Raw genomic sequence first — 20,000 nt, 5'->3', positions numbered from 1 at the left:
TCGACGAATCTAAGAATTAAGCACTCTGCTGCTATGCATATGAAAATTCGTTTAAGGAATGCCAAGGATATGACAGCAACATGCTGAAGTCTGAACATGCCCACAGTCCATCCTGCCTCCTCGCACTACAGGGTCTCCCCCAAAGGTCAAGTCAAACTATAGCACCACAATCACAAAATACAATGTGCTGGAATTGCCTGAATCAGAATATAAAATCGAGGAGAAAAACCCACATTTTGGAAGCAATGGCACTTTAATCGTTTTGAAAACATCCAAACTCTCTGGAGTAAACCCTAGTGGGATGAGGCACCGTGCATCAGTTGTTTGTGAGGAATACCTTATTGGCACACTGTCTAACTGTATCTACCAACTGCGTAACAACAAGGTCCACACATTTCAGGCAAGGCTCTTTCAGCTTGTTGATCTGCTTTTTCACTATGGCCTCAAAAGCCAGATCAGGGGTGAAGATCCCACTTCTAGAGACAAACAGGGGCAGGGAAAATTAATTATTCACTAGAGAAAAAGCAGACAACACACATGAGAAAATGACTCAAAACAGGGAAGGTTTTATGAAGCTTAACAGTTTAACATTCCATGGCATTACAATAAAAGTTACAATCGTATAAAAGAAAATGCTATGCTTTGCTGAAATTAATGCAAAACATGCCCATTATGACAGATTTTTTTTTTTTGTATACATTGTCAGGGCTCATGGAAGAGCAAGAACACAAAACGGATCAGCACAACATAAAAAGGAAACAGCAGGGGAAGGGGGATATACCAACAACAGGGCGGAGGGAGAAAGTAAACAGACGGACAACCAAAGGATGCAGATACTGATGAGGGGTATGGGAGAATGCAATGGGTGGACAAAGTGAATATAAAAGCAAAGTTTGGGAGGGTGGGGAGCGGTTTAATGGGTGTAAAAAGGATCATGGTTTTGGATGTGGGATAATTTGAGATGGTGGTCAACAGCCGTCTTGAAGACCTGGAGGGAAGAATGAGATTTAAGAGAGTGTGGAGGTTGGTTCCACAGGCAGGAGAAACGAGGAACAAATGAGTGGAGGTGAGCAGTGATTCTGGATTTTGGCATTTCACTAGGTGGGGTTTACTGGTGGAACACATGCATCCTGCAGATACCTGAGGGGAGGGTGGGGGTTGGGGGGGCGGAAGGGCAGGGGAGGGACAAAGCAGAGAGAGAGCAGAGGGTGCAAGAGCATAAATGATGCAGAATTGCAGAATAAGATAGAGAGACCACCTACCTGTAAGCGATGGCAAAGTGATAGACCCATAGACTCGGCTTCATCGCAAGAGATTCCAATGATCTTGAAGGCCCTGGTTTCCATGGCGTCAAGCTTAGCAAGGTGTGAGGCAGGGACCCTGGCCCCGAGGTGAGAGCAGTACTCCATCAAGCTGCAGATAAAAGCCTTATAAGTGGATTGCCGCTCAGATGTGCCAACGAAGGACTTTGAATGATGGAGGATGCCCAGTCAGCGTCTAGTCTTTGAGGCCAACTTTGAAATGTGGCTTGATCAAAAGAGATCATAGCTGAGAGTGAGACATAAGAATTTGAGTGATTCAATTCATTTGAGTGGGTTGTTGAGATGGTAGACATGGGAAGGTTGTAAGTAAACTGCAAAAGTTACATTTACAATACCATTTCCATAACCAATACTCGCTAAATCATTAAATAAATGAACAGGAGTATAATTACTTAATTGACATTTGTGGGAAAATTACACACCCAGACCAGGAATCGAACGCAGGTCCTCTGGTGGAACCGTACCAGTGCTCTGCCATCTGAGCTATCTGGGCGACCATGACCAAGCATGCAATTTTCTCCACACATATGATTGCCACTCTTTTTTCCGTTACTGCTTCCAGGGCACACGTTGACAAACATCGGAGCACCAATAGCCTGCTCATGAGAGGGTCTTCCTCCAATGGGGGTGACAAATCGATGTCCGCTATTACAAACACCACTGGGGTCGGAGAAACACAATGAAATAAATGAACAGGATTATAACTAATTAATTGACATATGTGGGAAAATTACACACCCAGACCACGTTATAATCCTGTTCATTCACGCTCTTGAGCCCTGTACGTTCTCTCTTCCTCCTCTTCTCTCACCTATCTTTTCCCTGTTTGTCATGTCTCTTGATATTGTTTGTCCAACTGTGGGCTCCATTTCTATACTGTCAATACGTTACCTTTTACCGTCACCAAACTTCTATCTGCCTAAGTATCGTAGTATCATTATCATTATGTATGATATCGTCACAAAGGATCGCCTAGGTAGGGGAAAAAAACGTGACACCCATAAAAAGCATTATTTCTCTGACGTTTTAAAATCTCTCTTGTACTCCATCTATTTGACAGCTCATTCAATGGTGGAAAATGCACCAAAATGAGAAGTACAACATTACAAGTAATATTTGAGCTTGCAATTCAGAATTATCAGCTTCACCTCACAAGGTCGTCTTGTAGCTGGAACTACGGATTATGTCGATTCCAAAATGAATCTCTGGGTCCCTCTGGTTCCAAAGAACAAAATCTATCTTTTGTTCGCCTCAGGAAAACTTCGTTTAAAAATTATTTTGGACATTCTGACTAATTTGTCATACCACAAGTCATTTTGAATGTGTCAATCCTGCAACAAGTCGGAATTAGCGTAATAAATGCACATTTCATAAACCCAGCAGAGAAAGGCTACTTTGGCAAAAACACTTCACCACAGACATTTCCAATGCTCTGTGTCAGTTTCCGAGATGATCCACGACTCCATCCCTTAGCAAAGTAAAAACAATCCAATCAAACAAAAAGAACATATGCAAAAAGCAGGCTTAGACATCTGGTACCATCTCTGGAATGGACACGCCTTTCAAAAAATAAATAAATCGCTACCTCTGCGTGCCTTCAAAGACAAAATGGGAAGTGGGGTTCATATCTCCATGGGTGAAACTGTAGAAGTTAAAAAAGAAGGAAACATACTCCTTTGTAGGGGGTCCGGGGGCATGCTTCCACGGAAAGTTTTGAAAAATTGATGTCAAAATATGTATTTTGGGGGTGATCTTGTCCAAATTGTAACAAAAAAAAACTACGCAAATAAAATTTTTTATATTTGGTGGAATTTTTTTTAATTTCACGTGAACACCCATTGCTGGGAAGATTATTTTCAGTTAAATGAAATTCAGTTCAGAAGACAGCATTCTATTATCAGAAATTAAATTAATTCTGAATACCACATTAACACCTTGCCAGGATTTTTGATACAATAGTTCTCTGAATGAATTGGTCCAAATTTTCATTGGTCTTCATGGCCTTGTGCTGTACTGCTTGAGCATTAGCTTATGTTTCACAGAATCCATAGATTTTTGGACCAGGGTGGGGGTTGGGGTATTATACATTCGTTATTATTATTGCCAAATGATACGATTATTATTATTGTTACCCTGCGCTCGCGAAGCGAAAGGCAGGGTTAAGCATTCGAGTCCATACGTACGTACATAGGTCGTACGTACGTGTCTGCATTTTAAAAATTCATTTTCTCGGCAACTGTTGGTCCGATTGACATGAAATTTTCACCATAGGAGGAACTCCTCCTGCAGAATATTTTAGTGAATATTATGACATCACAGGTCACGTGGTACGGGCGCCATCTTGGAAAAACCAAATTAACTTTGCACCTCTATATCTCAAAAACCGCTGCACAGAAATAATTGAGACAGGTCTCATTGCAAAGAACTCTCCATGCGGAATAACATATGTGAATGATGATGGCATAGGTGCCACCGTTATACGTCATAATTCGACAAGTAAAAAACTTTATCCGATCAGGATGAAATTTCTTGAGCATCTTCTCGGTATAAATGGATGCAGAAATAAAATTATAATGACGTCGTAGGTCACGTGGTTCGGACGCCATATTGTTTTGAGTGAAAACCCACTAAAATCCAATTTTCTCCTAAACGACTGAACAGATCAAGGCCAAACTTTGCAGGCAGAATCGCATACCCATGACGAACAAAAATGTCAGCGAGAATGACGTCATGCATCACATTGTTTTGAAGTTATGACGTTTTTAAGCATAAACTTTTAAAACCAAGCTCCTCCCTCATTTGTGATCCTATCGAGGGGAAACTTCACAGATGTGTTCAGCCTATCAGTCTACTAAAATCACCTTTTGGAATTTGCGATAGGTCACGTGGTTTGGCAGATATAAATAATTAAACGGAAATATTTTTTAAAATTACAACTCTTGAACCGCTTCATTGGTCGGCGTGAAACTTTATATTATAGTAGAGGTAATGAAATGCAACATGTGTGCAAAATTTCAAGATGATTGGATGTACGGCCTGGAAGCTAGAAGTTGTTATTGCGTGAAGAAGTCTTCTAGAGTGGGCATGGAATTAATTTTCACACTGCAAATGACGAGCAGGCAAAGTACAGAGCGACCTCACGGGTTCATTTTGACCTCAAATAAAATTCTGATTTCAGATATGTCAATCGCTGAGGTATATTAACACACGACCAAAACAGATTTGGCAAAATTCCGACGATTTTTGACGAAAATATAACATTTGTGTATGCATTTCAGTAAAGTAAAGTGTGTGCCATGTCAGCATTTAAAAAATTGAAATGTGGGTCATTGTAAATAACTCCATATGGGGAATAGGTGTTAACGATGACGTCATTGGTGCCATAATTACGACGTCATAATTCGACAGGGACAACGCTTAGTCTGATCAGCTTGAAATTTATTGAGCATGATCTATGCAACAATTATTTAGAGAATATAAATTTATGATATCATTCACATGGTCTGGCAGCCATATTGGATCAAAAAAAAGAAACGTTCAAAAATAGAAGAGTTGGCTCACACCAAGTTGACTGCGCAGGGTAAGTATTCTATGAATACCATCTAGTTGTTAATATTATTACTATTAATTTTAAAATGCTTTGTTACAATGTTATCATTGTTTTTGTAATTACAATGCCATGCCATGGAAGGACCTATTAAGCTGCTCTATATGCCTTAAGATGGCACGTGTGTAGAAACATGGGAATTCTTCTGGATTATTTGTAGTTAGTTAGCCTAATCAACTCAGGAGATCATGATGATCATTTTGGTGTATCACATTCCACATCAGAAAGCTCCAATAGAACTTCACCAAAAAAAAAAAAAAAAAAAAAAAAAAAAACTTGGCGCGCGCACGCACGCACGCGCACGCACGCACGCACGCACGCACGCACGCACACACACACACACACACACACACACACACACACACACACACACACACACACACACACACACACACACACACACACACACACACACACACACACACACACACACACACACACACACACACACACACAATTTATCTTACACCAAACAACAAAAAAAGGATTATACGACAAATATTTGTCACCACCTTTTAGGAGCATACCTGGAAGGTCATGCAAATAAACATTTCTATAAAAAGTTATAACAAAAAAAAAAAAAATCTTGCCGGGTCTCCGGGCTGGATCCATACTATGCCACCTTGGGTTAATGCCAAATCCACAGGGGAGGTTGCATTGGTAATGTTCTCTAAAAGCGACAAGTGGAATTAACAATTCTCACCATCTCCTCCTGCATCAACGTTCTTTATTAAGATTTATTGGTCTCGTATTGAAGTGGTCACAAACTTCAGCGCACTGAACAGACATCGGGTTTTGCGTTCAGCAGAATCCCGTGTTTACTTCGTGAAATGTAAAGACGGTATTTCGGCATTTCCCGTGAAGTTCACAGGAGGGAATGGCAATGTGAAACTCCAACAATGGATGCTATTACCATATTTACTGACAGACATCTGATCACGAGAACACGCTTGGTAGCTTTTGTACCCGGATAACTTCTACATGAATCTACACCATTAAGAAACGAATCAGCATTTTGGAATAGCACCTCAATTCCCAAAAATAGCAGCATGCTTTTCTGATGACGAAAATACGGAAACCTCCATATGCGTTATAAAAATACGGAGTTCCGTGCTATACGGAAGGCGTTTCACCCTTGTATGTCTCATGTTGTCAGCAGCAGGGACAATTTATATACATTTATGGTGAGATAGGAACAAACTTTATGGTTTAAAAAAAAAGTTGTAAAGGTAAATTCCAAGAAAGCTATCAATTCACAGCTTCATTCATGTGCTGTAGTTTTTCTGTTATGTTCATACAGGGAAAGCAAATGAAATGAGAACAAAACGAATGAAGGTGAAAGAATAAAAACTCCAAAAAAACTTTGCCAACATTAAAAAAAATTAAAATAAAAACAGATTACAGCAACTGTACTATGTTTTAAAAGCCTCGTCCAGGCAATCAGGAAATCCAGCTTATTTTTTGGCTCTGAAGTACAGAAAGCTCCATGGGGCATCGCCCTCTGATGGCATAGCTTCAGTTATGAGTCAAATTTCATTTTGTGGTTTTACCGTTGACCGGGACAGTTCAGCAACAAGTATGTGACCAAATTGGCTGATCTACAGAAAAGATAAAAGTATGTGATTTTTTAAAATTCCTTGTTTTAGCAGATTTTACTGCTGCTGCTTCATCTTCTTCACCTTCTACCATAAGAGTACATGGTAAGGGAAGCATAATTTACTGAGAGGCATGGCTGTGTCGCCAAACTTTACTGCAATTATACAAATCTCTGGTTTAGTGTTCAAATACAAGCATACAAGTAAAGTAGACAGAAGGAAGATATTTGGCCCATCATGCCTGTGTCTTACTCCACAAGTAACCACTCATCAGAATGCGCATCTTTCAGACAGGATGCCATACATAACTAGAACGGCACTCGGTAGAGTGCATACCTCCGCCAGGCTGAACATTTTGCTTTGTATCCAACTGACACGCTGGATCTGGATTCGGACCTGAACCAAAATCTAATCAGCTTGTTCTGGTCACCTAACCAACTCGTCCAAGTTTATTCATAACTCATCCATAACTTTTTTTAAATATCATGTTCTATAATGGCTTTTCACCCGATCTCTCAATGGTGAAGAATCACTTAAAATTAAATAATTCTCGTATCCGAATCAATATTCAGATCTTCACCAAAATTGAATCGATTCGTCATTGTCACACACACACACACACACACACACACACACACACACACACACACACACACACACACACACACACACACACACACACACACACACACACACACACACACACACACACACACACACACACACACACACACACACACACACACACACACACACACACACACACACACACACACACACACCAAGTTTGGTCCAAATCCGTCCACAACTTTTTGAGATATCCTGCTATATATCGATTTTGCCCCCATCTCGCAATGGTGAAGAATCACTTTAAAAAATTTACTAGCCGGATCCGGATCTTCACCAAAATCTACTCATTTCGTCCTTGTCACATACACTACCTCTCTGCCAAATTTCGTCTGAATCCGTCCACAACTTTTTGAGACATCTTGTTCGCAGACAGATAGACAGGGGTGAAAACATAACCTCCATCCACCTTTGGTGGCGGAGGTAAAAATAAAAGGGAAGACCATTACCTGACAAAATAAAAATATAAAACATTGCAACAACTTAATGAACCGAAATTTCACGAACCTCCCAAGTCTACAAAGCAACTGAGCACATATAAAATTGGAATTAAACAACGGGAAGTCTCTGGCACTTGCCTGATGCCATGGATGTTACGAATGGCATAACTGATTTCCCGACGCAATTCTTTTTCATCAAACTCCATCTGGAAAGGTGACATCACACATGCAAACCAAAAGTAGGTAAATAAAAAAAATGTAATTGCCCACTCTCACATAACCCCCCACCTCCCTAAACCTCCTTCCCAGTCTTCCCCCTCTCATCCCCCCCAAAAAAGTACCACTTGGGTTTAGTTTGAATAGGGTACAAAACTGTACGATGAGATTCAACATGTTCAAGAATGGATCTTCTAGCTTATGAGCCTGATGTTTTACAGTTGTACAAGTCACACAGCTAACTTGGTAAATTACATTAATAAAAAAATGTGGGATTGTATAATTTCAGCCAGATGTCAATAGATTATATCAAAATTATTTTAGGCAGGAAACAGATAATTCAAATATATTCGAATGGACATGCTTCAAATCTTAAATGGTGCAGAAATAGCTAATTTGTTAGATCATCTCATCCGTCCAGTCTTCCGTTTTGACTTTACTTTTACATCTGCCGTCAACTTTTTACTGTTTTTGCTACTCTTACTCTTCCCTTATCACCCTGCTGATTGTTCTGAAACTTGACAAATTAATACAAGACAGTAGCCTGCACAATCGCCCAGGCTTCAATATTTCGATTTTGGGACCATGGGGGCTCCCAAGGGTGGTTTACGCCCTGAAAATTCGGACCCCTTCTGATCTTTTATTTACCAACCGATTTCTCTGAAACCCCATACAGACCTTCTACTCAATGGTCCACAGGATCGGTCAGTATTTGATTTTTCGATTTCATATCAGGGAGCCTCCCAGGGGATCATGGGGTTGCCCAGAGGAGGGGGGGGGGGGCGGTCCCACAAAAACAGCAGAGGTCTGAACTACAACCTCAAGAGATGACTGAATGCCAAACCACTCGGGGATACAAAACAATATCAATTTCTACATGTAGTGGTTATATTGTTTGTGGCTGTAAAACAAATGAGGCTGGGAATCGAGCAGTAATCACATAACTTTCAAAAAGGTGGAGTGCATAGTCAAATCAAATGATTGAATTTGGCACAAGTGTTTTGTCATTTTCTTCACATAAAATCAATAAAACTTTCAGAGTTGATGAATATTAAAGTGATCATGAATTGTGAGGCATTCCTTTTTCATTTATATGTTTATTTGATCAATATTGATGCTTTTAAAAATATATTCAGGAATGAATCGCCTATCCTGGGATAGAATTTGGTACTTTAAAAAAAAATGTTTTTTTATTTTCTAAACTCTTGGCAGATCCCGAGATAATATTCAAAGCAACCGAACAACATGGCAAACTAAAAATGGGAAGACATTATCACACCAAAAATTAGATAAACCTTCAGATGACAAATGGGATTACAGGTGGACATCAGGTATACTCCAAATAAAGACAAGCCCTCGACGAAAAACCCTTATTGAAAAGGAACAAATACATTGTACCCACATGGAGAAAAAGGCTATTTCAGTCAATGGGAGAGCTCCATTCAACGTTTTTAACCTCACTAAAGGAGATTATAACTGAGAAAAAAAAAATGTTTATGTGCACTCAACCTATACCTTAACCAATTCAAAAGGAAAGCGTTCATGGAAGATACGGTTGATGCGAGCTCCCCCAGACAGCTCCACAGTATCAATCTGATCGCCAGAACCCTCAATGCGCTTCTCAAAGTCCAACACAAAATGCTGCACCATTCTGTAGCAGAACAACAACATCAATATGGAATAAGTCAAATTTTCAATATGATGAGATAAAATGACAATGTTACATCAGGAAGATAAAGTCTTCATTCACAAAGGACCAAAACTCTTTCTACACCTAAAACTACCAAACATCAATCACAGCATTTGTTTATATGCACGCCATTCAATATACCAGGGTGTGCCATTTATGTGCGACCCGTTTGTAATGTATATATTTTATAGAAATATCTGCATATTTATTTATTTATTTTAGAGCATTACAGTTGAAACCCTGAAGATTTGAATGATGGAGCATTAAAAATGCCAATGCAGATTAAAATTGTAGAACTGTATATTTTAAAAAAACACTGTTGTTGCAACTCGGCGAGTATCTAGGAGGGAATTTCCACGCAGAAATGCCCCTTTGCATAACACCATTCTCTCCTTCAAAAATTTTTTATGAAGATGGTAGGGTTCGATCCATCTAAGCATGTGAGACACTGAGACATCATACAGTGAGGACACAAGAGACAATCGCTGCCATAGCTGCAGCAATTACCCAAAGTCCAAGAAGTCGATCCGACGCCTTTCAGCAGAAATTGTTGTTAGCCCAAGAAGTCGTGGACGTATACTCCACAAAGATGTTCACCTATGGCCATACAAAATCCAGGTTGTTCAGAAACTTGACAATGCTGATTTTGTAAAGAGTGTTACGTGGTCCCCTCGGTGACTACCTGGTCTCGGTGACCCCCGGACCGTGAGAGGACCTTCGCCAGAAAGTAGTATTATATATGCGCTTTCGCAACGCAATCCCTATGAATTCCACCCAAGAGAAACTGATGTTCAATGATATATTTCCAGGGTAAGGATATCATACAATTTCAAGGATACAATCACGGATATATTCCCCGAGCAATCAACAACAAACAACCATCAACAATTCACACTCAACAATCAATCAATCCCCGAGAGGTTTAAGATGGCCATCTTATATATATGTGTGTCCCCTTTTGGTACTCACGACCCCCTTTTGTCTCTGCCCCTCACAATGTCTCTGGGCCCCTCCTGACCAAGATGATGGTCGGCGTCGCCCGCACTCGGGCGGTTGAACTTGAACGAACCCCGGGTGGACGTGGTCCCACCGGGCAGGTATCGTATCAGGCACCATGGCTACAGCCCCTCGTGGCCACGCGAAGCGGGTACGGTCAAGCAAGCCAAAAGCTCCCACGCCGCGTGCAACGCGTGTTAGGCCCCAACGTGCGACCCGTACGCGTCTTTTTAGACGGTGCCGCGAACGGTGCCAGACGCGGGGTCGATGCACGGCCCCACGTCAACTTGACGTCTCCACCGGGTAGGTACACGTCCCGGTAACTCCTCTCGCCAGACGGGCTTCGGAACGCCGCTTTTCCACGCGGCGCAAGGTCGATCCCACCTTTCGTCGGAGCGGGGCGAGGAAGAAAAATACTCGTCGCTTTTCTTCCTCGTGTCTTTTCCTCTTCCGTTTCCGGTCACTTCCGTTTCCGGACACTTTTTCAGAAGGGCTCCTGACCCTCCAACCACAACAACCCTTAATCTACTACACATGGATAAGCAAAGACCTGAATGGTAATTCACATACATTCACATAAATATGTAACACTCCCCCCCTTCAACAAAGAAAGTTTGAACCCAGCGAAAACTTTCTTTGCCGGCCAATTTGGAGAAACAAACCAGATAACTCAACCCCCCCCCCCCCCCCCACATTATCAGTTCCCCCCGGGCACAGTTATCACTTAAAAATAAAGCAACCAAAATTTCACCACAACCCCCCCCAGATTAACTCACTCTGGACTAAGCACCAGCAACGACATTGTCCCTGCCCTTTACATGTTCAATTTCCCGTTGGACTCCTGCCAAGCCAAACTCCATCTCATGACCCTCTGACTTTGACTGTCAGTTCCTTGTGAATGAAGGTTAAGGGGTTGATCAAAGATCCAAAGTTAAGCAACTCGAAAGCACTTTCTCCGGGAGGCCAAGCCGAGTATTCACTACATGGATGCCTTTAGGAACGTGGAGTTCACGGTTAGTCCATGCAGGAAAGTTCTCTACATGGGCGCCTTGAGGAACGTGGAGTTCACGGTTAGTCCGTGCATGAAAGTTCACTACATGGACGCCTTTAGGAACGGCGTTCACGGTTAATCCGTGTAGGAATCTTGGCTCGGCGGCTCCGCCGCATTCAGTGCTTCAACTTCTCAGAACTTCCCTAATATTATGGTGGGACCGCTGGTCCCTGTAGTCGCATGAATAGCGGTCTCCTTCTCGGCCACTACTTTGACAATCCTTCCTTCGGGAGCTGCCGTAACTCAGGGAGCCTCCATAATAATATTGATTGCGGCCACCACCAAAACTACCGCCCAGTTGTCCTCTCCTGTAGACCTCTCGACGCCTACGAAATGCCTTCCCTACTGTTATGGTCCGACCCTCCAAATCCTTGCCATTCCAATTCTTCTCTGCCTCTCTGGCGTCTTTTGTGCTGGCAAACGTGACAAAGCCTGGTCAAACACAGACTGGTCAAACAAGTGGAACATGTCTTTCAATCCTGACAAATCTCACACTCTTACTATGTCTCTCCGAAAAGATCGACTGGACAACCCTCCCATCTACTTTCTCAACAATCCTCTCCAAGAAGTTCTGTCGCTCAAGATTTTGGGTCTCACTATCTGCCATGATCTTTCTTGGGAAAACCACATTTCCAAGCTGGCCTCCAAAGCCAGTCGCCGACTGGGCATCCTCCGTCGTGCGAAGTCCTTCCTCGGCACACCTGAGCTCCTCACCACATACAAGGCTTTCATCCGCAGCTCAATGGAATACTGTTCTCCCCTATGGGCCGGTGCTCCTGCCTCACACCTAGCTCGGCTTCACGCTGTTGAAACCAAAGCTTTCAGAATTATTGGAATCTCCCGCGATGAAGCTATCTCTGAGGGCCTTTCACTCACTCACCGCAGGCAGGTAGGTGGTCTTTCTGTCTTCTACCGACTCCTCTCCGGCCTTGCACCCCCAGCTCTCTCTGTGCTCTGTCCCCCAAATATTCCTACAGGTCGCACAAGATCTGCCAGCAACCCTCTGATGGTTAAACTGCCGAAATCTCGGCTCTCCGCTCACCTTCACTCTTTCATTCCTCTTTTCTCCCGCCTCTGGAACAAACTCCCTCACTCCCTTCAATCCCACTCCTCCCTCCAGGTCTTTAAAACAGCTGTTCACCACCATCTCTTATCTTCCCCCATCCAAAACCTTGATCTTTTCTACCCCCGCTAATTCACGCCAGATCCACCTTGTTTGAAATTCCAACTTCTTTCCTGGAAGTCCTGGCAGTGTCCATATGTTTTATACCTCTCCCACTGCCCCCTTCCCACGCCCCCCCCCCCCCCCCAAAGCCCTCGCCCTCTCTCAGATCTCTCGATGTCTCCATGTCTCTCGGTCCCTGCTCTCAAATGTTGTGTTTGTGTCCTTCCCCCTCTCTCCCCATCTTGTCTACCGCTCCCTATGTTATATGTTTTATGTGTCGGTTTGTCTTTCTGTGTGATTAATGTTCGCTCTTTCACGAGCCTCGATCTTGTATACTAAAAAAAAAAAAAAAAAAAAGCCGAACCCTCTTGACTGTTGCGTTTCCCTGTCTCTTACCAACCGCACTTCCACCAGCGGCCCATATCTGTTGAAGACAGAGGTCAGAACTTCTTCCTCTGTTTTGAAGTTCAGTCCCCCTACAAATAACTTGGCACTTTTGTCGCCATCCCGAGCTGGTGTGGTGTTATTTTCCCTGCTGGGCTCTTTACCAACCCTCAGGTTACCATAAACTTGACCCCCGGCCAAATCATTCCCGATAACCACAGATACACCCTCTACAGGAAGCGTGGCTTGTAAACCGACAGTGACCGGTCCTGACACCAAATCGGACTCCAAATGGATGACATGAAGGGGGGCACTAACACCGCCCCCGATCCCCTGTAAACGAACACTATCCCCCGTTGCCGTCTCCTCGGACCATGGCAAAATGCCTTCAAGCATTAAAGATTGATGTGCCCCTGTGTCCCTCAATATCCTAACCGGTTTCCGGTTAGTCGAGGCTCCATCCAGTGACACAAACCCCTCTGAAATAAATGGTTGGTAACCCTTTTGATGGCGATTTCTCACAATGGCCATTGCATTTGGAGTCGTAATAGTCGGACTCCGCTCTGGGTCTTCCCTTTTCATGTGGTAACAACTGGACATCAAGTGTCCAGGTTTCTTGCAAAAAGCGCAAGTAGGCCCGGAGGAAAAACTCGTGGTCTGCCTCGGGCCCCCCGAAATATAAGTTTGTCTTGGGCCCGCATCCCTCTGATTTCGAACAGGTGGGGTATCCGCGTTGTCCCCATAATCCTCTCGAGGCCGCCGCCATGTATTGTCGTTCTCCGCACCTGCTGTTCCCCACCTCCCCTGCGGAGATCTAGGTGAGGAGTTAGGTTCGTGGACCCCTATTCGGTGGGTTAAGGCATAATCATCTGCCATGGTGGCTGCGTCCCACAACTTTGGTACTTTCTTTTCCTGCAGGTACACTTTGATGTCCTCGTGGACACACTGCTGAAACTCCTCCACCAGGATCAAGTCACGCAATGTTTCGAAGTCTTTCCCGACTCCTTTTGACTCACACCACCGATCAAACATGTTTTCTTTCACTCTGGCAAACTCCACATGGGTCTCACTCTCCCTCTTCCTGGCATTCCTGAATTTTTGCCTGTAAGCTTCCGGAACCAACTCATAGGCTTTGAGGATGTGCTTCTTCAGTACCTCATAATCTGCACATTGGTCCATTGGTCGCGCCGAATAAATCTCTTGAGCTTTTCCCACCAGCACACCTTGCACCAGTATGGTCCAGGCCTCCTCCGGCCAGTTTAATTGTCGAGCCACTTTCTCAAAGTGTGGAAAAAATTTCGCGACTTCCTTTTCACTGAACGGTGGAACCAGCCTCACATGTCTGCCCACATCCCAGGTTTTCTGGTTAGGTGTCGACCCCGTCAGCAAGGGTGGTGCCTCTCCCCGTTCTCTCATTAACTCCAGCTCCTTGAATTTAATTTCCTGCCGAAGCTCCATGTCACGTTCCTTTAATTCCCTTTCTGCTTTTCTCTCCTCTGCTTCGAGTTCCCTTGCAGCTCTCCTCTCCTCTGCTTGTTTCTCTTCTCTCCTCTCTTCTGCTTTCCTTTCTTCTTCTTTTAACCTTTCCTGGAGTTCTCGTTCCACTCTCCTTTCCTCTGCTTGTTTCTCTTCTCTCCTCTCTTCTGCTTTCCTTTCTTCTTCTTTGATCCTTTCCTGGCTCCGTAATTGCAACTCCAGTTTCCGGAGCTCAACGTCTTCTGGTTCTTCGGGTAGCCACTCCCAGGCTAACTCGTCCCATGTTCCTAATCCCACCATAGATTGTATCACCGTGGCCTGCAACTCTGCCTTCCTCAAATTAGTTCGGACCTCCAAGTCAAAATGTTTGGCCAATTTCAAGAGGTCCGACTTTAGTAACGCTCGGAACTGTGCCTCACTCGGTGTTACCGCAAAGTTCTGTGCCACAAACGCCATGGTGACTATCGTTAACACCTGTTAACCTTCACCCAAGACTTTACCCCAATTTCCCCAAAAATTTTCCAATTAATACTTAATTAATAAATTTTAATTAATAAAAATATTATTTTATTATTTTATACAATTTTAGATCCCGGACGTAGACCCAATTGCGAATCCGCAAATCGTAATTTGGACGAGCCCCCAATTATGTTACGTGGTCCCCTCGGTGACTACCTGGTCTCGGTGACCCCCGGACCGTGAGAGGACCTTCGCCAGAAAGTAGTATTATATATGCGCTTTCGCAACGCAATCCCTATGAATTCCACCCAAGAGAAACTGATGTTCAATGATATATTTCCAGGGTAAGGATATCATACAATTTCAAGGATACAATCACGGATATATTCCCCGAGCAATCAACAACAAACAACCATCAACAATTCACACTCAACAATCAATCAATCCCCTAGAGGTTTAAGATGGCCATCTTATATATGTGTGTCCCCTTTTGGTACTCACGATCCCCTTTTGTCTCTGCCCCTCACAATGTCTCTGGGCCCCTCCTGACCAAGATGATGGTCGGCGTCGCCGCACTCGGGCGGTTGAACTTGAACGAACCCCGGGTGGACGTGGTCCCACCGGGCAGGTATCGTATCAGGCACCACGGCTACAGCCCCTCGTGGCCACGCGAAGCGGGTACGGTCAAGCAAGCCAAAAGCCCCCACGCCGCTTGCAACGCGTGTTAGGCCCCAACGTGCGACCCGTACGCGTCTTTTTAGACGGTGCCGCGAACGGTGCCAGACGCGGGGTCGATGCACGGCCCCACGTCAACTTGACGTCTCCACTGGGTAGGTACACGTCCCGGTAACTCCTCTCGCCAGACGGGCTTCGGAACGCCGCTTTTCCACGCGGCGCAAGGTCGATCCCACCTTTCGTCGGAGCGGGGCGAGGAAGAAAAATACTCGTCGCTTTTCTTCCTCGTGTCTTTTCCTCTTCCGTTTCCGGTCACTTCCGTTTCCGGACACTTTTTCAGAAGGGCTCCTGACCCTCCAACCACAACAACCCTTAATCTACTACACATGGATAAGCAAAGACCTGAATGGTAATTCACATACATTCACATAAATATGTAACAAGAGTCAGAAATTTTGTCATTGGTTACTTGACAGATGTGAAGAGGATGGTAATTTCATAAACTGTTTGTTAGTGACAAATGAAGCCCATTTCTATCTTAATGGTGGTGTATCCAAAGAATTGCAGGTTCTGGGTGAGGGAAAATCCCAAATAGTAACATCAAAGAGGCCTGCACATTATGAAAGTTACGATGTGGTGCGCTATAGCTGCGGGATGCATTATTGGGCCTTGTTTATTCAAAGAGAATAAAGTGACTGACAGAAAACTCTAAACGTTACCTGGATATGTTGCCGAACTTTCTCAATGCTGAATTGCAGCATAGAAATAGTTTTCGTGGACACATGTTTTCAGCAAGCTGGAGCAATGTGCCATACTCCAATAATTGTTATGCAATTTCTAAAGTAACAGTTTGGGGGAAAAAAAATAATCCCTAAGTAAACCCTTATTCCCAGATTTGACCTCAGTGGATTTCTTCCTCTGGGGATTTTTAAAGAGCTGGGTTTACAAGGTGCATCCCACATACGTAGATGAACTTAAGATGAGGATCATTCAAGCCTTCACTGCTCTTGATAATGACACAATGAAAGCAGCAAAGAACAATGTACGGGTTTGATGCAGGGAGTGTATCAATATTGTAATGGACAGCATTTAAAGGTGTTATTTTTATGAAGTAGAGCTGGGTTGTGTCTACAACTATGGCATCACAAAATCTCCCATACCTGTAACTTCACTTCAATACAACAAACAACAACATGCATTTTAAGGCCATTTTCCCTGCTAGAGCAGGGGTTAGCCTTGCGGTCCCCATGACAATCTTCTCCATTTTGCCCTATTTTCTGCATCTCTCCTTGTTAACCCCCTTGCCCGCATTTCTTCTTCCACCATCTTTAGCCAAGTCTTTCTCGGTCTTCCCCATCCTCGACTTCCTTCTACATTCATTTCCATCACTCTTCTCAACCAGTCACTTTCATCCTTCCTCAACACATGACCAAACCATCTCAACCTGTTCCTCTTCACAGCATCAATCACAGGCTGGGAATATCATCATCATCATCATCATCATCATCATCCCATCATCTTTCGCAATTCATCATTTGTCTTCATCTCTCTCAACGATACTCCGCACATCCACCGAACCATTCGCATTTCCACCCTTTCCAGCCTTCGTTGCTGCTCTACGTTCATTACCCATGTCTCGCTCCCATAAATCATAACACTTCTCACACATGCAGCATACACCTTTCCCTTCAGCTTCAACGACACTCCCTCCCCTCGTCATCAGCACGCCACTCAGTTCCCGAAACTTCTTCCATGCACATCTCACTCTTGCAACCGTTGCGGAGTCTGATCCACCTTCTCCATTCAGCATTTCTCCGAGGTAGCACTTCAATGCACTATTTTTTTTTTTTTACGATGTTCAGTCTTGTTTTATGACAGAAATAGATGCGTCAGATACTAATGCCACACCATGCATATACTAATATTTACTTGGAAATGGAACCATTATCTGCATCAGGCAGAGGACAGCAAAGGATGAAAGTGACATTATTGCAGTGACATTATTGCACTTATAATGCTTAAAATAGGATGAGAATTTGACGCTGCTTGTTGAGCTTTAAACCTGTGCCAACCAGGGATACTAACTAGGGAGGTGTGAAGTAATGTGCAAACAGCCTGAAAAGGCTCATGGCATACTGTGTACCACATTCCAGCAAATCTTCCGCAATGTAGTGTTGAAGGTCTTGTTTGTCATTCTATAAGTTTTGTTACCCTGCTCACAGCTTAAGGGTTTAACTGATCACAAAAGTGTATGCACTGCATAATTTTTTTAATCAATATATTATCTTGCAATTACAAAGAGTTACTATTTTCCTTTCAGTTATGAAAATAAAAACATCTACTACCAATTGCATGTACGTAAAGCCGACATCTGATCTTGTTAAATTTATGCTAACGAGTAATACCCGTTCTGTTCAGTCTGGGAGCAAAACATGGTATTAATACCCGGTCCATCCAGCAGGTGCCAGTGGTTAAACCACTTGTACAAACAAAAGTTGCAGGTCTCCCCATCTTAAAGGGGGAGGGAGGATTTATTAATTTCATGCCCATGAGCAGACCATGGGTACCATGAGCATACATGTAAAATTTGGGGGAGACCAGCCAACCCGTTTGATCCTACACCAATCAGACAAAGATTAGATAGATAATTGCCAAATTGTAGTACAATGAAGAATAAAATGGCACTTAAAATCCCCAACCATTTTTGCAGCTCATCCTATAAACTTGTCCACTCTCGACAACTGTTCAGCAATTGGCATGAACCTTTCTGGTTAGCAAATTTGATGTGTACAGCTACAGCTAGTGTTAGACACTTCGGAAGGAAGGCTTGTGCTGAGATTAATAGGCGTTGACTATAGGATGAAGTACAATGAAGAGGATGGAGATACATACAAATGTGACAAAGATAAAGTTTGTGAATGATACTTTGCATGTTATTTAAGTGGGGGTGCCAATTTTAGCCTCAACATTCCGTTTGAAAATGGCATGCATCGTTACCCTCGTACCAAGATCAGTATGTGCTCTTTAATAACGCCACTGAAAGAAATGCAATATGCAAATGCATCTCCATAAACTAAGAATTAGGCTTCTGCCAGAAGTCTGAAACATTCCCCTCCCCCACTGCCAAAAAATATTTCTCACTGATCGTTGAAATCCTCAAATTAACTGATGCACCATCTCAATCTCACTCTGCAAACAATACGTCTTCATCTCATTGTGGATCAGTTTTTTTTGGAATCGAAAAAGGACAGACATCAGCATACTTTGATAAAAACTACAAGGACACTCGGACACAGTTTAAAATTAAAGTTTTTATTGGAATTATATATTTAAAATTCAATAATAATGTATACTAGCACGACTCGGCACGCTCCGCATGCCTCACCACACATCGTTTCAGAGGGATAGGCATTTTTGACCATTTCGGTGTCTTTTGGGTCTTCATGGTGTTTTGGGTCTTCAGGGTCTTTTGGGTCTTCAGGGTCTTTTGGGTCTTTTGGGTCCTCTGGGCCTTCAAGGGTATTTTGGTTCTTTGGGGTCTTTGTGGTATTAAAGGGTCATCAAAGGTCTGAGGGATCTCAGTAGTCTAAATGTAATTAAGAGGGTTAATTAAGAGGGTGTTAATAATTTTATTTGAAGAATAAGAAGACGTTTTGGTTGCATACATAACCATATACGTTTGCTCTATTATAATTATAATGAGATATATATTTACCTTATCCAGATTTACCTTATCGCCCATCGTAACCACATTACGCTTGGAAACACTAGCATTATCCTTCTTCGACCCATGGCTAACAGACAGAGTAAAGGAATACTGTACTTCGCCTCTGTTGTGAATGCGAAGCAGCGGTTGCGCGTACATACAGTATACTGTACATACATATTTATATTTTTTAAATGTGCTTTTTATTGTATTTTAAATTGTTTTTTAGCTTCTTTTATTGTTAATTTATGTACTATTTTATTTATTTTAAATATATTTTTAAGGAAAACAAATGTTTTCACGTCCGTAGGAGTGACGTAAAGTCGCACATAATGGCAAAATGCGCGCCATTTTTTCGCGCCAAGAACGAATAAACGGTTTGTTTTTTTGGGTTGAGATTTTATTCGAATTCAAATTTCATTAAATTCCAACTGTTGGAAACAATAATTATTTCAACTGTTGGAAATATTTTTTGGGTTAACCAACGACGGTCGATTTAATCTCGACCTTCCCCAAATGCGGAAGAGTGCGGCGCTGCAGGAGCGCAGGTGAAACCCAGGAAATGCACGTTGGTGTTCACAGTGGAAATGC

General features: G+C 43.0%; 1 protein-coding gene across 9 annotated transcripts in view; it reads right to left on the bottom strand.

Moving 5' to 3' along the window:
* The window catches only part of LOC137432678 (dynamin-1), a 240,133-nt gene that overhangs the window by 158,401 nt on the left and 61,732 nt on the right, over positions 1 to 20,000 (bottom strand). For 5 of the 9 annotated variants that reach the window (XM_068124772.2, XM_068124775.2, XM_068124770.2 and 2 more), the window contains exons 8-9: positions 9,323 to 9,458; positions 7,730 to 7,797 (exon numbers count right to left, since the gene is read on the bottom strand). In XM_068124772.2, the coding sequence (XP_067980873.2) occupies positions 7,730 to 7,797; positions 9,323 to 9,458 (204 nt within the window). Of the gene's footprint in view, positions 1 to 337; positions 477 to 7,729; positions 7,798 to 9,322; positions 9,459 to 20,000 lie in introns of all 9 variants that reach the window. The other 4 variants (XM_068124769.2, XM_068124771.2, XM_068124774.2 and 1 more) reach the window with 1 other exon arrangement.

Source organism: Myxine glutinosa, chromosome 8, assembly GCF_964187855.1.
Source record: "Myxine glutinosa chromosome 8, kmMyxGlut1.1, whole genome shotgun sequence".
Taxonomy (NCBI): domain Eukaryota; kingdom Metazoa; phylum Chordata; class Myxini; order Myxiniformes; family Myxinidae; genus Myxine; species Myxine glutinosa.
The sequence above is the reverse complement of the archived record's forward strand: the minus strand, read 5'-3'. Positions and strand labels throughout refer to the sequence as shown.